This window comes from Anoplopoma fimbria, chromosome 16, assembly GCF_027596085.1.
Source record: "Anoplopoma fimbria isolate UVic2021 breed Golden Eagle Sablefish chromosome 16, Afim_UVic_2022, whole genome shotgun sequence".
Taxonomy (NCBI): Eukaryota; Metazoa; Chordata; class Actinopteri; order Perciformes; family Anoplopomatidae; genus Anoplopoma; species Anoplopoma fimbria.
In genome coordinates, this window is record NC_072464.1 from 13,182,715 (window position 1) to 13,202,303 (window position 19,589).

General features: G+C 38.6%; 2 protein-coding genes across 2 annotated transcripts in view; both read right to left on the minus strand.

The window, feature by feature from the left end:
* myo3b (myosin IIIB) overlaps positions 1-14,402 on the minus strand; it is a 56,451-nt gene extending 42,049 nt beyond the window's left edge. The window contains exons 1-8 of the mRNA XM_054615509.1: positions 14,336-14,402; positions 13,976-14,012; positions 8,213-8,396; positions 6,281-6,415; positions 5,337-5,441; positions 4,972-5,071; positions 4,256-4,332; positions 3,458-3,603 (exon numbers count right to left, since the gene is read on the minus strand). Coding sequence (XP_054471484.1) covers positions 3,458-3,603; positions 4,256-4,332; positions 4,972-5,071; positions 5,337-5,441; positions 6,281-6,415; positions 8,213-8,396; positions 13,976-14,012; positions 14,336-14,402 — 851 coding nt within the window. The remainder of the gene's footprint in view (positions 1-3,457; positions 3,604-4,255; positions 4,333-4,971; positions 5,072-5,336; positions 5,442-6,280; positions 6,416-8,212; positions 8,397-13,975; positions 14,013-14,335) is intronic.
* Positions 14,403-15,914: 1,512 nt separating this feature from the next.
* The window catches only part of ubr3 (ubiquitin protein ligase E3 component n-recognin 3), a 37,481-nt gene continuing 33,806 nt past the window's right edge, over positions 15,915-19,589 (minus strand). Inside the window, 4 exon segments of the mRNA XM_054615191.1 lie at positions 15,915-17,890; positions 18,222-18,361; positions 18,514-18,692; positions 18,695-18,722. Of these exon segments, the coding sequence (XP_054471166.1) occupies positions 17,773-17,890; positions 18,222-18,361; positions 18,514-18,692; positions 18,695-18,722 (465 nt within the window). The 3' untranslated portion in view covers positions 15,915-17,772.

Sequence of the window (19,589 nt, forward strand, 5' to 3'; positions counted from 1 at the left end):
AAAAAATGGCTGGTTTTCGCAATCACAATGAGCGATGTGTTGTTGGCTTTACACAGTTTCCACAAAAGCATTATTTCTGACATGCTTGTCTGACAGACCAAAAAGCTGACAAGTTATAATTTCTAAACATTTAGAAGTTTTTCACTGTTGTTGATGGAATTTTGTTTTGCGCCAAGGATCCAAAAATACATGCAAAGCAAATGCACACTTATCTGCAATTATTAGCCTCGCTAGTGGCATGGCTCTAGGGTTGGCCTTGTCAGTTGGTCGGCCCACCACATATAATATATTCAGTCTATGGTCCTGACTTAAATATATCAAAAAGAAATATTGGATGGATTGCCATGAAATTCCGTATATACGTTTGAAGTACCCAGAGGATGAGTCCCATTGATTTTGGTGACCCCCTTACTTTTTGATATTTGTCGTTTAGAGTGAAATGTTTTACTACTTTTAGATGTATGTAATGACATTTGGTAAAGATATTCATGAATTGTAATATAATAGGGGTTTTCTTTGGCGCTAACATCAAACTAGAATTACTGTCTCGCTGTTGTTTGCCTCCGCATTTCAGTTTACATGCCTCCTACTTGACTCCTAGTATTGTCCTATATTGTTGATGAATAGAGTTTTGCCAGGAGAGGAGTAAAATGCAAACAAATCTGCAATTATCATATATCTACAAGGTTCAGCATTGCATGAATTTAACATATCATTCAACACACAGGCGAGACATATCTTTATGTTTTTTTTTTAAATGTTCATCTCTTTGAAAAGATTTCATTCTGTGTATGATACTTCACTGATATTTCTCACCCTTGGCTGTTCAGCTGCACAGATTTGAACTCTTTTTCCACAAAGAGCTGTCTCTTACCAGGACGCTGATGTGGATTTCTCTCCCTGAGCCTCATCATTTGATTACCCTTTGTCGCCTCTGACAAGCCATCATTTACTACTGTCTTCTATCTCGTTCGTTCTGGTCTCCACTCAGACAGATACATGTACTGTTAAATATGTGGATAATATCTACAGGGATCTGGCCGAATAAACACAACCTTGGACGTCTTTGCCAATTGCCCCTAACCTTTACAACACATTTTACACACACTTTGGTTTGACTTTACATGGACACTCTAGGCATGCCAAGCAAAGAGAGAACCAGCTCAAGCAATTAACCTTCCTGTGTATTAAATATCACAGACCACCTTTGCCTTGAGTATCTGTCTGCAATTAATTTAGCAGTTGATGATTTTACAACTTTACCCTCTGACATGCTCAGTTACCTTCATTCATGGTCACCATGGACATCACATATCTGTCATATGCACTGTAACACACTCAATTAATTTTAATAATAATAAAGGGCAAATTCGGAAAAGCCTTGGTTTCAACTTAAAATTAAAACAACTGAAACTACAAAAAAATAGAAGAATGATCTACCTGAGATTTAAACATATGCACGGATGAGCCGAATGTCACAGCTCATCAAGTATCAGATATTCCTGGAGCACAAACAGACGATGCACCAAGGTGACCCTAATTCATGGAGCTCATCAGCGTCCCCTCTGACAGATATCATAGCTCCTCTTATCATTTATTACCTGCTGGGACTAGAAGCATTCCCACCTGTGCAGGTTTCCCTTAGCAAAACCAAAACACTGGCATAATGGCTACCTTCTGCTGGCCACTGTAGTCAAATGGCTATTATTTATTTGGTCCTCACCAGGAAATATTTAGCTTGACAAGAATACCTGTACAGTCAAAGCTTACGGTGTTAGACTAAAAATAACAAACAGCATCATGGTAAAGTAGTACCATGACTGAACATATAAGAAAATGTATAATATGAATCACAACCAGGGGGATTTTGTCTTGTACATAGAATATCCTCTTAATATTATATATTTTATATTTCTTTGAGTCTTGTTTACTATTTAGATATCTTTCAGAGAGGAGGAATGATAAGGTGGATGATACATGCTTCATGACAGTGACCCTTTTAAAGTCTGGAAACACATTACTGTGTGCAACTGTAAAATATGAGAATGATAAAAATGCTTATTGCGTGTTTAAGTGCTTGTATGGTTTCATAAAACATGCGCAATCCAAGGACAATACTTCAGAAAAGGCTCCATCCGTAAGGGTTTATGACGTATTATATATAGAAAAAAAATCTAGAACTCTGCAATGATCAAAACCTGTGAAGATGAATCCCTCTGATTACATCATGAATCACTCGAACCGCAGCTAAAAGCCCAAAGGTGAAACACATTTCCTTATTTAGAAGGTAATTCATACAGGAGTCATAATTTACAACATGCATCCTTGTGATTTTGTCTGCCGAGCAGCAATGATGGGAAAATATATTTGAGATAAATTACATGTTAACAGAATCATTTCATGGTTCAACGTATTTGCTGTGATTTATACCACAACCACCAAGCCTTTGAGGTCCCAATTCATACCAAAAGGGCAAAATATCATTTTTTATTGGAACAGAAACGGAGGAATGTCAGTTAAAGACACAAGTCCAATTCCATCAACATATCTCCAGAGTCAAAGAGTCTAAGAGATCTGCTTTAATGAAGTAGGATTGGACATTGACATTAGAAATGCATATGCCCCCTCTTATTATGGCTGCTATTTGATAAGGAAACGTGTTTGCTACTTGACAGAAACCACTTATCCAGTTCCAGGTAGCTCTTTTAAAATGTCCCCTAAGCTACATTTACTGCACCGAAAAGGTGACTTGTTCTAAGGTGGGAAAAACCTAACTCGGAATTAGCAGCATTCATTTTCCCGAGCCACCTTCACTCTTGTAATTATCTTAGATTCTGGTTGAATTTGGTGCTGATGAAATGCTGCGTTAGCTCCATAAATCCTACCACACAAACCATCCATGTTCCTCCTCTGGCTTGGCAGGGAGGAGATAACATTGTGACGGGGAGGAGGTGACAGCCTCATCTCAATGTGAATGGAGCTAATCACCAATGCAAATTGCAATCAGAAGGGCATATCACTACCTAACTGAGAGATAATTGCACGATTGTGCTGATAACAAAAGGTCAACCGCGTGTAGCCACTAAGCTCTCAAATGATCATCAGACACACACCGTCTCCAGCAGTGAATATTTTTACAGATTGAATCACTGCATTAATATTAAGGCCAAACACTACTGCATTTTTTTGATGATGAAGATTTCAAACACTGATTATTCAGCAGATGCTGCCTTTCAGATAAGACAATGGCAACAAAAAAACATGGATCAAACCACAAATACGCAGTTTAACTCTTCATTTTCATTGTAAAGAAAGTCACGCATTTATTTCTTGTCATTACCTCTACTGTCAAATTCAGTTTGCCATTGTCCTCCTGTCATAATGGAAAGCCATATTTGAGTGTCCTTGTGTGGGCAGCCTCCAGTTGTGTGGTAGGAGCGCCCTCTAGTGGACTCACCGTGGGATCTTGAAGAGGGCTTTGACTGGATGCATCTCAGCCAGCGGGGGATCTCCGTCTGCCAGCTCGATGGCTGTTATGCCCAGCGACCACACATCACAGCGGGCATCGTAGGAGTAGTCATACTGCTGTTCACAGGCTATGACCTGGAAGTACAACACGACTGTGACCATCTGAACAACTCATTTAAACTGTTAATAAGTCCTGAAAAGCTGTTTTTCAGGACTGAAAAGCTGTTTTCCCTCAAATTATTGAAATAAAGCACCATCAATATAGCCTTAGAGTTATTAAGTAATCATTTAAAGAAAATAATGTTCAAACGGATCATAAAGCTGAATATTACTTCCTTTTTATAGTGCTCTCTTACTGCCTAAAACCTGGCAGAGTTACAAATATCTCTATTTATAGACTATTTAAATACTAAAAGGTAGGTCAGTTCAGTTGCCCGTGGTATGAGCTACTCTTTTCCACAGTCAATAATTATAACTGACACTACATTTTACAGCTGAGTTTATTCTAATTGCCCCTGAGGTCCCTCCCTAGCAGCCCAATCACCGCATCTCATTTCTGCCAAAGAGTAAGCCGAGGGGCCACACACACTCCCAGCTATTAACCTTGAGGCGACCTCAGCCGCTGCACCCGTGGAGGAGAATACACAATGACACAGGGGAGAGTCACACAGAAATAACTGAGCCTCTCTCCCTCTCTCTTTGTGGCACATGTAAGAGACTTTGCTCTTTTCAAATGTTCAATTGGGCATTAAAACGTGTGTGTGTTAACTGAGGTGTAGGCTCTGACCTCAGGAGCCATCCAAAAGGGAGTCCCCACTGATGTGTTCCTCCGCAATCGTGCACTGGTCAGTTGAGCTGAAACACCTAAAAAAAAAATGAAAATAAAATCACTTCTTATAATAATCAAGATTAGTCTGTTTATTAGTGTGAATTTGCTAAGAATAAAATACAATTCATGACTAACTGTTTGAATTAATCAATAAATCCTGGCATATAATTTAGTGTGGCAGCCTGCCAAGCAGTCATAATAATGGGCTATAATCATTTCAAATTATGTAGGACAGATTTTTATCAGCATGAGTCCACTTCATCTCCATGACACAGAGGACATAAATATGCCTAGGGGTGACTCAAAGTCATTTACCATAACAGCTTTCTTTTAATATGCAAAGGATCAAATAATGCAATTTAAATGAGCAATAATAGCCTTAGGTGACGGCTACGGTCCATGAAATAAAAAGCTGTTTTGGTGAGCTTGGGACTCAAGTGTGGAGCCCATGAAATGATTCATCCTGTGCTTGTGTTTGACTTCACAAACAAACGTTGCAGGGATGTGCTGCTGACCGTTCCCATGGATCAGTCAAACACTAAAAATGCTTAATCTATCTGACAACGCACACTAGCGCAAAAAGAAATCTGAGAGACATTTCTCAGACCTCGCTGCATTTGTCTCTTTCCAGCAGACCCTGAATTGGATAAATAGCCTCTTTCAAAGACCATTACCAAAGTCAACCAGTTTGACTCCTCCCTCAGTTGTCAGGAGAATGTTGTTGCCTTTGACGTCACGATGGATAATGCGGTTGTTGTGCAAATGCTGAAGACCCTTTTAAGTTAGAGGACAGAAAAACACAAGGTGCTCAACATGAATCACCATCCCGTTATTCATCATTTGACATAAGTATAAATTAGAATATGAGGCATCTAAAGGTTATGCAGTACAAAGTATGTAAAAGAAGTCCCACAGCTGTTCAGAGACATTCATTACCGACTGCCACACTTCCCCTGCTGAAAATAAATCAGCACGTTCTCTGCATGTTTGCATGCCAGCTCCTCCCTAACATTAGCAGCTTTGCAGCGGGCCATCTTACCAGGAGGGCACTGTATAAGATGTACGAGATAACAGGCTCCTGCAGACACTGGCCTCGCATGAGCAGGCCTTTGATGAGTTCTGTGACGGAGCCTCCGTTGCACAGCTGGGAGGGAGACAGAGAAAACTCCGGTGACTCGTCCATCACTCAACACTCTAGATTAGGATTCATGGGGAGAGCTAGCGCGCACACACACAAGTCAGCAATGCAGAATCACATGGCAGCATGATAACATCAACATACATGTAGGTTGGTTGCTGTGACAAACTGAGACACATTTTATAACTACTAAAGTATTAAAGTGTTTCAATTAAGCAACAAAGTTTTATTATATTTTATGGCTCACAGTCATAAAAATGCAGTAAAGCATAAAAGGTACCCTGTGGAGATCAAATACAGTAATGTCTACATTCAGTGGTGATGCATTTTGTTCCTCATCCTACATCCACATACATTTACTACCGGTTTCCTTTTCTGCCATTTTGCATATAGCTAGATTTCTTGCTGTATTCTTGCTTGGTGTCAAATAGTTAAACCCCTCTACACATGGCACTCTTTGAGGTACATTTCCAGTTTCATTTAGCATTACTTTGGGCAAATTAAAGTGCAAGCCTAGCTAGCATATGATGAGATGTCTCTCCAAAAACCATCATTAAAAAGTGGGAAGGTTTAGAATGTAAGAGGACTGTGCTCTTACACATACACCTCCCATGTCACTAAGAGTTGCACATTGATTGATGGCTGTCATGATTTTCTTGGTTCAAGTTCGTTAGTACTAGCTTACGAAAGCACACTTCTTATTTTGTTTTACCGGCAACAAAGATGATTGGATTTGATATAAAACTACAAAGAAATTGATTTATTGTAATTATTTTGCAATTTCTTTTTAAATAGGTGACCAATATGGCCAGGTATGTGATCTGAAATGGTTAAGAGGAGCTTACCTCAAGGACCAGCCAAAGCTGTCCACCTGATAAGTTGTCTGACTTGTAGAATATGCCGTAAAACTTCACCACATTAGGGTGGTTGGACAGGGACCTCAAGATGTTGTATTCTGCCTCAATTTCCTCGTCCACATCCTTTAAACAGCAAAAGAACATGGGCAGAGATGGAACATACTATTTCAAGAGATGTAGCAATGCAAATATGAAGCAAATAAAATATGAGAATGTAATGGATAGGTGGACTATAATTAGACTACTACAGATGGGGTTATAAAGTCAGTAACAAAGGAAGGAACGGGTCCCGGTGTTGGACTATTTCTAGCAGTGCTTTTCTATCAAAGTAAATCTCAGAGGAAGGGAAGAGCACAATTCAGAGAGGCAGAATTTCTCCTCCTGGATGTCTGAGTGATAGTGTCAGCAGTCTAATCAGGGGGAAGGATGAGAGAGGAGGCAGCTTCATCTTCATGGCCATCAGGGAGGCCCCATGGTGGATAGCACTGCCAGGGAGTGGATTGTTCCAATGACACAATCACAGGCAGGCCTAAGACCAACTCTCACTAGTACAATACGCTGCCAATGCAGAGGCTACAGCGGTCTTATCACACGGACAAATTAAAGGATATACAGGGAGGATACAGACAAAGCAGCAGCTACTCTTTCTGGTGAGGGTGTGTTAAACTTTTCATGACAGGTAATAAATGAAAAGGGGAGTAGTTGATATATATCACTGGAGCAAGTACAAGTACAACTGCATCAAGATGAAGAGGAGGAGAAAGTATTGGCAACTTACTCTGTTTGAATGGCTCGCATGCTGAGACAAGTCACATAGTTATAAAGAAAGACACAATGGTTTTAGACTTTGCTTTTTTTTTTTCTTCTGTCACAATATTATGAGTTCTTGCAGTCATACAAAACTGTCAAAATGATGGTTGTGAGGTACATAAACTAACACTTAGGGTGGGGAGGCACAGTCAGATTAGTGTGTGAATTATCTAGTTTAGCCAGCAAAACAATACACACTCAGTGTTACAACTGTCCATCAAGCTTTCAATAAAAATGAATTGTCAGTCTTATTATCATATATTATTGTAATTTCATATAACACTTATTTATACAGGACAGGTCAGCTGAGCATAAAAGCTGAATCATAAAGACAACATTATATGAGAAAATATGCAAAGCAAATGCTCAATTAAATCAGTTACAAGAATGTCAATAATGCACCTTAAATTAAATCAGTGGTTCCCAAGCTGTGGATCAGGATGCTTTACAAGATATATCCACTTGTTCACAAGACAAATAACAAGATAGTAAAGCAGGAAAACAAGACTAACAGTCTACAGCCATGTAAGCAACTGTCCAAAGCGGTGGATGAAGAGCATGGATGACTGTACCAAATTCCATGACGAAAAAAAATCTTATTTGTTGATATCATTTGATCTCGACCAAAGTAGCAGACAGGCCGATCTAAACATTGATGGATAAAAATATTTCTACAAAAGTTGTATTCATTTTTTAAGACATTCCTCTAATGTTTGGTTGGTCTTAAACATGTATCAATTAAAATGAGGGAAGAAAATCTTTTTTAATTGTTATCCTCATAACCCTTGATGATGGGCCGCAAGTAGTCAGTTCATAGGGCTACAAGTCAAAAAGGTTGGAAACCACCGCATTATATAATTTAGAGTTTCTGGATAATAGTAGATTTTACAAGTACTATTTTAGATTAATTAGATATAATGAAGCCCTAGCTGGTTCTGCAGCATCCATAGAGTCCGTTTTAGGGTTAATTTAGACAGCTTTTGATGTCTGCAAGGTGACGGTTATTATGTTGTCAGAGTGTAACTCAACTGCGGGAAACTCAAATTCACTCATTCAGTAACCACGGTGATTTTAAATTCTGCAAAAGGTTCCACAGTAAACGTGACTTACATTGATTGGGTCCAGGACTTTCACGGCCTGCTGACTCCCATCCTTCTTGTTGATGACTCTGTAGACTTTTCCATATGTTCCTTTACCAATGGTCTCCACTATATCCCAGTTATCTGATGGATCGCCCAGGTTCTCCATGCCGATCATGTCTGACTTATAAGTATACAGTCCATAAAGTGACCTCCTAGAGGATAAACACAACCCCAAATGAAAAAAAACTTTACATAATATAGAATATTTAACACATAAAGCCAAAATGAAAAGATAAAATAAATATTTGTTCAAATTACTCTGTAGTGACGTGGATACTTAGAGTATTAGAAACTAAGAGAAATGTCAATACATTTCTACCTTACAGTTTGTCCTACAAAAAGAAAGCTTCTTGTAAATAACTTTACAGTTGAGACCACACAGACTTTAAAACTGTTTCAGCAACACTGAAAGACAAGCAGGTAATTCAATTCAATATATCTTTTTAAAGAACCGTGTAGGGCTGTGTATGTATAGCACAGAGCAGTACATTTATTCCCAAGGGCCTTCTCATTCAGCTCAGTGAAACGGCTATATTCGCCAAGGGAGCCACTTAACAGGTTTAAAAACAGGATAAATCAAAGCAAAAAACAAAGCAGACAGCTGTAGGTGAGGACTGTACTCTACTTACATGGCAAGTGTTATTTTCTTCTGACTCATCGGGGCTGAGAGAAAATTACAACTAAAGAGTCTCTTGTGATCATAATGAAACAGCACCAATAGCAACAGCAAGTGTTTCCTCCAGAGGACGGGCAACAAGTGTCAATTCACAGAGACATTGAATTAGCCCTCTCTCTTCAGGAACTCGTCACTGCCCACTAAGAAGTGCAATCTCCTCAAGACCAATTGGATTGGACAGAGATTAACTTGACAAGTGTCGTCCTGACCGAGCGGTGAACAGGCCCCGCACTGTTTTGTGAAATGATCATTATGTAAAGTGTTTTATTGAGTGATTTACATTATATAAAGGTTATAAAGACTAATGATCAACAGCGATGCAAAAGCCAAATGTAAATCATCCTTTAAGTCCACAAGGGATTTCTGTGGTTTTTTTCCCTGTGACTAATGCAGCACGTAGAGACCAACGATGCAAAGCATTAAGTGTCAAAAAAGCTTAACCCAGAATAACATGATGGATTAGGAACTGCTGTTGCCATGTTGGAGTACAGGCATCCTATTTTTTCAAAATGACACATATTCCAGATTAGCATGATGGAGAGGAATGTTTGTGGACGATCTCACAACTGCGCCACTTGTCATAAACGTGTTACGCATCACAGTGTGACCCTGAGGGAGGAGAGTCGAGATCAGCAGATTGATGTGAAAAAAAACGTGAATGATGTTTAACCCTCAGGAGCTGTGGCAACTCACACGTGAGGATAGATTTATGAATTGTTGTGCATGCAGGTTGAGCAACGGCATCCGAGTAGATATGAGATGGATATGCCGATGTTCTGTGGGGACGTTTAAATATGCAGCACAGATATCCTTCACTGTGTCCTTCAGGGAGACACATGTGATAGTAGCACTAGTAACTTCTGTAATTGTGCCATTTTTATGACACATATATAAATAATAATTACACGCAGCAAATACTGAATCACTTCTCTACAAGTATGGTTTCATCTTTAGTCTAATAATCCATCATTGATGTATTGAAGTTAATCGCCCATCTTAAACTGTGCATCACGCCTGCCTTATTAATCAACAACAGCCACAACTGTTTACTTGCTGTTTATAACTGTCGTCCTGTTGTGTAACATGTGTCTAACCTGTTCTGCATCTACACAATGCTTAGAACACATCACCAGTCACCTGTTGCCAAGAGACCTTCACCAACTTTTGAAAAAAACAGGCGGCTCATATTCCTCTACAGCAGCTTGTTGTCATAATGACCGGCTGCATCAGACACCTGCTCTAAAGCATCAACCATTTCCTGCGACCTATAAACATAAGTTTAAGTCTAAAATTTGCGGCTTCAGATAATTTTAGAATGATTATTCTGTTAGTCAATTATAAATGCCAATAAATAAGCATGTTGTTCTGCAAGAGCTTTTAAATAAGCAAGAAGTACAAGCTGTTAAAACCAAACACAACAACAACAACAACTACACTTTAACAGCAAATTGTGCATCAGTCGAGCATAACTTTGGGTAACTCAGCACAAATAATCTCCCCTACTGCTGGAACAACAATCAAAAAGAAATTGAATTCATAGCGAGAATCTGCAACCATCACACACAAAGAACCAATCTGGTCATCTACTCTTCTTCATCTATTTATCCATCAAAAATATTCAATAAAATTTCCAAAGATCAATAAAGCTCAGATCATAGAGCCAAGAGTCACACATACCTGTTTCTGTGAAAGTGTTTGTCTCTCCCTCAAGCCCAAATGCTCCCGTCTAATTCATGCTAATCTATGGGGATTAATAATTCACCAGTAATCTACAACCTGATCTGCAGCGCTATTAAATATTCAGGTGGCAGATGCATCCACTCATAAAGGCTGCTGATATGAAGCATCTCAGGTTGCACACAGGTTACCAGGAAGTTCCTGATAGTTGCTAGGTCACATGACATGTCTGTTTCCCCCTTCTGTACATAATGTTCTTTACACATCAAGCTTGTTTATACTTCATCTGAAAGATTTGTCTTAGTTTCTTGCAAGCCAGTGACAACAATTTAATAAGCATCTGTGCAGATATTGTATGCCAGTGTAAAGGATTCCACTGGACAATCTGTCTTTAAAAAAAAGAAAAATATAAATCCAGATGTTAAGTCATTGTAGGAGTTTACAATATCATAATAATCTGCGTCCTTAATATATATAATATCAATATATCTATATCTACACAGCAGAGCCTCACTGCTCAGTGACAACAAACACTGGATGCTGCTGTTGCCACGAGTTTAAAGCCCCAGGGATCTAATTAAGTGGAAGATAGTCACAGCAGCTGGAAGGACCTTTAATACTGTCAGTATTTACTTCATAAAAAAAGCTCAAATTTCCATACATGTGATAAAACTTTTCAATCATGCCTTCTTTGGCAGCTAAAAAGACCTCAAGTCTTCTCACCCTAAACTCCTCCTTGGCACATAAATAATCTATCAACTTGTTGCAAAGCTGGAAAAACTAATAACAAAAGAGATCAAGTTGAATTTCATTGAAATGATCAAGAACATGGACAGGATACTTCTTTCTATGAGTTAGTCTGTTGTGCAAATAAAACATTTAGGTTTTTTTCACAAAAGGCTCTCCTGCTATATATTAAATTGACTATGAACTAGAGCAGTTGTGCCAAACATGTGGGTCACAACATTGATCCAAAGGGGGAGCAGAAAAACGTATTTCTGCTGCGCAAAGTTAGGATTAGTTTTTCAAATTTTGGTCTTATCCCTGATAAAAATACTCCTCAAAACCTGGTTATAATCTGTATACATGGTGACACCTGTGAAGAAGGGTAGCAAGGAGACAGTGCAACTTTCTAAGGGGTCATAGAAAAAAATTGCGACCCACTAAAATTGAGAGCAAGACAGGCTTCTTCCTTTTATTTGACTAATGTTTGAGTCTTGACAGATTCAGAGCATCTTGTTCATTTATTGTTCCCAAATTAATCAGATTTACTCAACTTTAGTTCTCATCCACAAAGACATTTTCTGTCTTATAGTGAGAAAACAGAGTGAAAACACAAATGCTGTTCTCCTAAACAGAAAGGAGACATATCATTGCTGCTTTAGAACAGGACACCACTGGTCCTCAATGGCAGTGCTCAGGTTACCCTTTGCTTACCATACTGTCAGCAAACCTGAAAAAGGGATATTGTATCTGATGTTCAAGAGCTTCTCTGTGACGAAGTGAAATAGATTAAAAAAAAAGCAGCATCAACATCAAACTACCGATGGGATATATGTTTGGTTATGTGTTGCTTTGTGATGATAGTAAATGCAGATGCTTCTTGAGCATAATAATATGCCCCCCCACATGTGCATTTATGGCACATCTGCCTAATTCCAAGTTCCAGTGGTTGTTGGAGCCGGTATTAGCTTTAGATTACAGTCTTTGTCACCAGCAACAAAGTAAAAGTGCAAAGTAAAAGTGAGTAATCAAATTTTCTGCTTCCATCAAAATCGCACAATCCTACCCGCTCTGGTAAAGCCTTGCGGGAACCCCACTTGGTAAACCCTTTGGTAAGTCTGCAGAGAGAAAAAAAAACTCTGGACTATAATCCCTTTTAAGGGGATATGAGGAGGCTTTGCAATAAACCTCCAGTAGCCACGAGCCAGGCCGAAAGCACCGTGCCCTTGTTCTCACCCTGGACGACCAAAGCCTCACACGACCAGAAACAAAGACTTTTCCTTTCTTAGGTTTATGTCCCTTAAACTCAGCAGTCCACCTATGTAATTAATAATCTCCAGATGACAACTTTGAAAACCCAAACCATCAATCTAATTAACAATAAGCCAACATCATCATTAAAGTAAACAATCTTAACCTTAACCAGTGTCAGAAATGAATCTCTGTCATCTAATCACAGATATCACAGCTGTTGTAGCAGCGACTGTGACATGACAGCTGCAATTCTGTACAGTGAAACACTGTTTGTGTAAATGCAACAGAACTATTCTATTATTTCTAGAAATGATGTTCTATTTCTAGAACTGTTGCATAATTCCAACAAAATTCAGAATTATAACTCAATGTGTCAGTGTGTTGAGATTGCTTTGGCTGGGGTTTATAAAAGGGTTTCACAGTGCAATATAAAAATAACTTCTTATTCTAACCTCAAAATAAAAAATTCTAAAGTAAATACTAAATCAGATGCTCAGTTCTCAGAATTCAGCCCCCTCATATTTTATTACTTAGTGTACAGATGCAATAGATTGCCCTTATTTTAACAACATAGCTTCAACCATGTAAGAAATGCAATTTAGTACTGTAAAAAGTTTGCATGTAATGAGAGTATGTTACAGTCATGTAAATTATGGTTTAACATTATATGTTTTCCAGCATTAAATCATCACTACTGTGGTTGATATCAAACAGAAAAACAAAACTAATACAGTGAAATACAATAACAATCATCATTTTGCCTTTATAAAGGTAAGGCTTTCTGTAAAGTCTGACTCTAGACCTTATCATCTATATTAACACCAATGCAGCTTACTCAATAATTTAAAGTGGCATCTAAAAACTTATTTTTGTCCAACATCATTTGAGATACTGACTTTTGGATGAATGGCAGTATTTTGTATCTAATTGCTCTTGTCATGACAAATTGACCATTGCAAATGTTTTGAAGAGAATTAGTTCATGTTTGACAATTTTCAACAACAAAATTCACTGATAAACCTACACAATGTGTTGATGCGTTGTTAAACATACTATGTAATGTATTATCATATTTGACACAGATGCATTCATTTTGTGTGCTACCTGTAGAGTAATGACATTTTTTTTTATAGCAAATTAAATTAAATTCTGTAGTGAAAACTGAGCCAGAGCAATTGTAAAATACTCTCATCAGTTTGTGACCCTCCAGACCAATTTCTATTGTAACTATTTGGTGAGTTGGATTCACTAAACAAAGCAGTTCATACTGTCGATAAACATCACTGTATGCATATTTCTTTGCAAAGTAAACCCTATAAGTGAAGCTGCACCATCATCAAAATAATCCAGTGTAGGCCTGTGCATTTTCTGCAGGCCTACTGATGTGAAAGACAATCCTACCTTGAGTACACAGCCTCCGCATTTCCATCTCTAAAATCTGCAAGACAGGGGAAAGTGTTTCAGACATCAGCTGATCTCTGCTCAGTCTTTTATCCATCTTTGTGTGTCGGGGTCAACACAGCCAACACTGTACACAGTTTCACACAAACCTCACTGTTACTGGCTTTAACTAACAAATATTTACGTGCAGCTTACCGTCCATAGCAACATGTCCGAACTGATTTCCCTGTTTACTCAGCAAGGGGTTTTAATTATTAACAGTATAGACATCTGAGAATGTTCTGCAGACCGGAAGCTCTGAGCTGACCAACATCAACTTCAATAGTCTATTCATGCTCTCTAGGAAGGAAGTGGACCTACCTGGACAGGAGGTAAATGAGGAAATGACCAGTGATGCTCGTCGCAGCACCGCCTCAAGCACCAGCATTTCTCTGCATGAAACATGTCACACATTCTTGGTGCTTATACAAGGATAAAATTCCTCCGCTGGTCCATACTAGATTTTTTTTCTTTTAACCTAATTGGCAGAAAAAGAGGCTTTGTGTGCCCATTGGTCATTAACCAATGGGCCTCCCTGGTTTATGAAACTTTGACCCAATTTTCCTCAAAGTGCTCAGTGATGGAAAATGAAAGGTCTTTCTGGTGCTCTGAAAACAGGCAGTTGGATAAATAGTTTATTCAGAAATCCCCAATACAGTAACCTGTGAAAAATTGTATGACATATGTCCCTCGGGGCGATTGGTTGCCCCGTCGCTCAGAGGTCCCTGCGGCCGATCGACCCGGTCACAGCTTTTTTCCGTCCTGGCCCCTCAGTGGTGGAATGAACTCCCCACTGACGTCAGGACAGCAGAGTCACTGCCCATCTTTCGGCGCAGGCTGAAAACTCACCTCTTCAAGAAGCACTACCCTGAGCCTTCCTCGTAGCACTTATTGCATTCGTATTAGTTTGTTGCACTTATTGCATTCGTATTACTTTGTTGCACTTATTGTATTCGTAGTAATTTGCCTCTGCACTATACTTTTGCTCTGGTTTATGCTTTTAGAAGCTCGTTTAAGAAAGGAGATGCACTTATGACTTCTGGTGACTAGTAGTTCTCTTGAATACCTATGTTGAATACGCTTATTGTAAGTCGCTTTGGATAAAAGCATCTGCTAAATGACTGTAATGTAATGTCCCAGAGTTTTATTTAATATATTTCTTTTCTGCTGTCTTCTCTAAAGAAAAAAGACCAACCCACTTACTGGCATATACTGAACATAATTTAATGATCTCAGTGTACTCATGCATCTGCTCAGCTGCATTCTGAAAATATCCAGCAGCTTTTGAAACAAGCCATATTCTTGTATAAAGTGACAATATTCATTCACAAAGGTCACAGGATTTGCCTGTGGAGGTTATAATCTGATGAGCTCTAGTGAACTGAGACCCCTGGTGGAAACAGTTTGGAGGTGGATGTCCGTATCCAAGCAGCCACATTTCCTCACTACAGCTCACATCAGTGGATTGAGACCAGAGAAAGGTCATTACTGAAAGTAATATTCAAGCTTTATGCAGCGAAGATGATAGCGGTGGCGTGAAATTCTGTTTTCCCTCTTGTCTATCTACTACTGTCAGTCAGAATTTATGGAAATTACCTCAAATACACCTGTTAAAAATGATTATTGTTAGTCATGTATCGATACAGAATGGTAGTATTATTTATATATTTCTGAAAGCAGATGAAGATAAGGGGTTTTAATAGCTGATGAAGGCAAGTATGACATTGAGAGAGTACTTTGACATTATCGATAACACTGCTCTCACACACGGTGTACACAAACAGTAGAGAAAGTCAGTAGTAGTAGTAGTAGTAGTAGTAGTAGTAGTAGTAGTAGTAGTAGTAGTGTAGTGCTGAAAATTTAGCCACAGAAAACAAAACAAAACAGAGACACAAATCAGTGTGTTTATATTTTATTCACATATGTTACATTTTGCATTAAATGTCCAAGTCATACTTTCTGGTCAAACTCAGAAAGTTTGAGTCAGCACCTACAGTAATGTACTGTATTCTCTCTTCATTCATACAGGAGAACACACAAGAGCTTTCAGTTACAATTTACACCCATTACTCATTGGCTATTTGGTTGCGGTCATTTACAAAGTGGGTACTGCAAAATAAAGAAGAGAGGAGAAACTCAGTAAACAGAAAAGCAGCATGCATGGATTCAAGAGGAAGGTTTTGTTTTTTTTAAGTGTTAACTTGTTCCTTAAAGATCCCTCGATGCAGCACAACGTGGCCCAGTATTTCAAAATCAGATGTCATTGATATCAGCAGTGTGCTGTTTGTCACCAGAAAAGAAATATGTTGCAGGCACAGCTGGATAAATTTCCTCTCTTCCAGAAAAAAAGATGATCAAAGAATGAAGTAGCTAACTTAACGAATGGTGGCTTAAATGATGTCATGCACAGTGTAATCAAATCTTTTTATGTTGGAATGCAACTATAAATCACAACTAGATGAGTAAGGGATAGTCATCACAATAAACGCTCTGTACTGCAGTTAGGACTCGACAATCAAAAGCATAAAAGGGAAAAACGTTATTTGTTTCAGCACAGACAGATGAAGAGTATAGACTGTTCTTCTCAAAAGCAACTTGAATTTGACTGAGTTTCGTATCTTGAGAAAACTTTGACAGAAGCAATAAAATATTTCTGCTGTCATGGTGTTCAGTTTTGCCAGCACAGCAGGTCACCATATCAGTGCAATGACTTTTCCTAAAAAATGTATGCTACTTAAATTCTTTCCACTTAAGGTTTTTGTGACAGGTTGTGGCTTTAGCTGTGTTAGAGTTGGCATTAGAGTTTCTTCTTCAGAACCAACCAGAAACAAAAAGCACTATGCGATGGGGAAGGACACCAAGATCTGTAGTGAGCGGGATGAGTGACCGCATACCTCTTTAAATATTCCAAGCCATCTTCCATAAACTCAAAGCACAACCTTAGAAAAAAAAATATCTTCACAAAAGTTAAAATTACTTACTTCAACAATGAGCAGCAGCATTTATTTAAATATCTAAAACGTATTTCAAACAGCAAACACAAAATAAATTCCTGAGGATGGATTGCAACTAGACCCATAAAAAGAGCCTTTGCTTGTTTGCAAAAAAAACTCTAGTGTGTTGATGGGTGGACCTGTCCTGTCTACCCTCACATGTCAGCAGATAATGAGTGCACATTGCAAGAACATCGCTACACTCATCAGCAGCCTGAAACTCATGCCAGCACAGCAGAGCACATTTGATAAATAAAAGGGATATGCGTTAACATCATCGTAAATGGTGCAAAAAGTAATCAAACTTTGCAGGGACATTCAGCACTTGAGATATATATATCGATATATATAGATATATCGATTTTATATATAGATATATATCGATATATATATATATGTATATATAGAGAGATATTTTTTTTTCTTTTAACCCTAATAAATAACAAGGGCTTCAAAACCCTGTTCCACACCAATTGAATATCTGGGAAAAGTTGTGCTTTTGCCTTTGATCTTACCGAATTCTGCTTTTCCCTGTTGAAAACCACACAATAAATCACTTAAACACACACACGTGTTAATCTTTAGGCATGATTGTACACCAAACTTCACATAAACCAAGGTTGTGGCAGCAATACCCTCACTGGGATGTTTGTGTTTATCACGTTAAGAGTTCCCAACTATTTTGATCGAGGCAGACACAAAAACCAGGAAAAAAACAAAACTTCTCTGTCACGGGTTGCTGTTTTCAGTGGACTTTGGAAGATCTTAGAGTCCATTATAGTGAGGCCCCCAACGCTTATTGATGTGATCAAAGGTGTGTGAACCCCACTGTTGCTCCAACACTCGATACCTCTCTTCACATAAGAAGAGAGGCTTGCCACGGCTGAAGAAAAAGCCAGAGGGAAAAAACAAGTGTGAGAACATTGTTTTCTCTGCAGCAACAAGTATTTAAAAAAATAAATGTTCCCCTATTTTATACTAGATCCTAATTCTAAGAAGATTTTGAACCTTAGAAGTTCAAAATACTCAAAAAAAAAGTCTGTATGCAAGAAATCACTATGTTATAATAACTGTTATTCATAGTGTGCTGTTTATATACAGTATTGTCACACAATGCAATGCACAAAGAACGGAAAGAAAATATTTAAACTGTATAAAGTGAACTGTATAATACTGTGTGGCGTTTATGACTGTGTGTGTGTGATGAGCTGTACCGTAAATCGCGGTCCTCCTCTCCGTGGGCATCAAGGTAAACAGAACCCCACAGGCAGAAACGATGTCCACGGATGATGATGATGACTGAGGCATTTATCAGTAGAAAGATGCCTGTAGCTGCGCCACAATGTTGGGAGTGCTGTAAAAAAAGATTAAAATCATCATGACACTGTCAAACAGCTATGAGGTATACAATTAGTAATTTGTTAAAAATAGGTTGTGTTGGCCCTCACATGCCATAAAAAAAGACATAACAATATGGCCCTGGTTTTGAAGCACTGAGGAACTTACCAAAACACATTCACAGATACCCTGCTGTTTGCAGCACACGCCTTTGAGACAGACGAAGGCGCCACAAACGAGGCAGAGTGCGGGGTCTTTTGGCACCTTTTTGCAGGCAGTGCAGGCCTTCCTGTGATAGTACTGGAAGATGATATTGTAGTTGTCGGGTAGCTGGAGAAGGCGGGGGCGGTCCACTGAGGTTCCTTGACAAGCAAGGTCTTCAGAGGAGAAGAAATACAGAAGTGTGTAAAATATACTGAAATACGGTCATAAATGTTTTGTGCGCTGCAGTCGTTAATACATTTTATCATAAAACTCTTCCGCACTCTTCCCCAAACTCTCAATAAAGAGACTGGCTGCTAACAAAAGATTCATTTTCTGAAGAAGAAAAAATCCCTTGCTGTCAGCCTGCACTGAATAAAAATTAATTACCTCATCCGGCTGTAAGATGTTATAATAAATAACATCCTTTGTTAAGTATTGGCAACCTAAATTGACATGCAAGACACTCATCTCAACATTCAGGGATACTGAAATAGTGGCGGACAAGGACATGAGACACATGGCTAGTTAGGTCAGTCATTCTCCTCAGAGACTCTTAACAGCTATGGACCTTGTCAACCAAGGTTAAAACTAATATAAAGTGTCAATAGCACTTGAGGCACATGAATCGTTTACAGGACGTCAAGCTCAAAATACATGGTCTGAATATGTAATTGCATAGAGAATATTCACACTGTATTTGAAACTCCAAAAGCTCAACTTGTCATTCAACACCATGATGATATTTTCTGAACTAAAATCCATGCTGCACAATGAAATCCACTGGGAATAAGCTTTAGTTTGTTAAAAGGGCAAAACTGCAGTATTATTGTCATACTGGATTGGAAGCTTTGTTCACATTCAGCTTAGAGTCCTGACCGGCCCTCAGATTGACTATTTTATAAAAAAAAACATATGGACAGATTACCAGCTAAGTAAGAGTTATCACTATTTCTTAATACTGTATCTTTAAAAAAGTTTACGACATCTCATCCACATTGGATTTTTACCTTTATACATTTGGCTTCAACTACTGATATGGC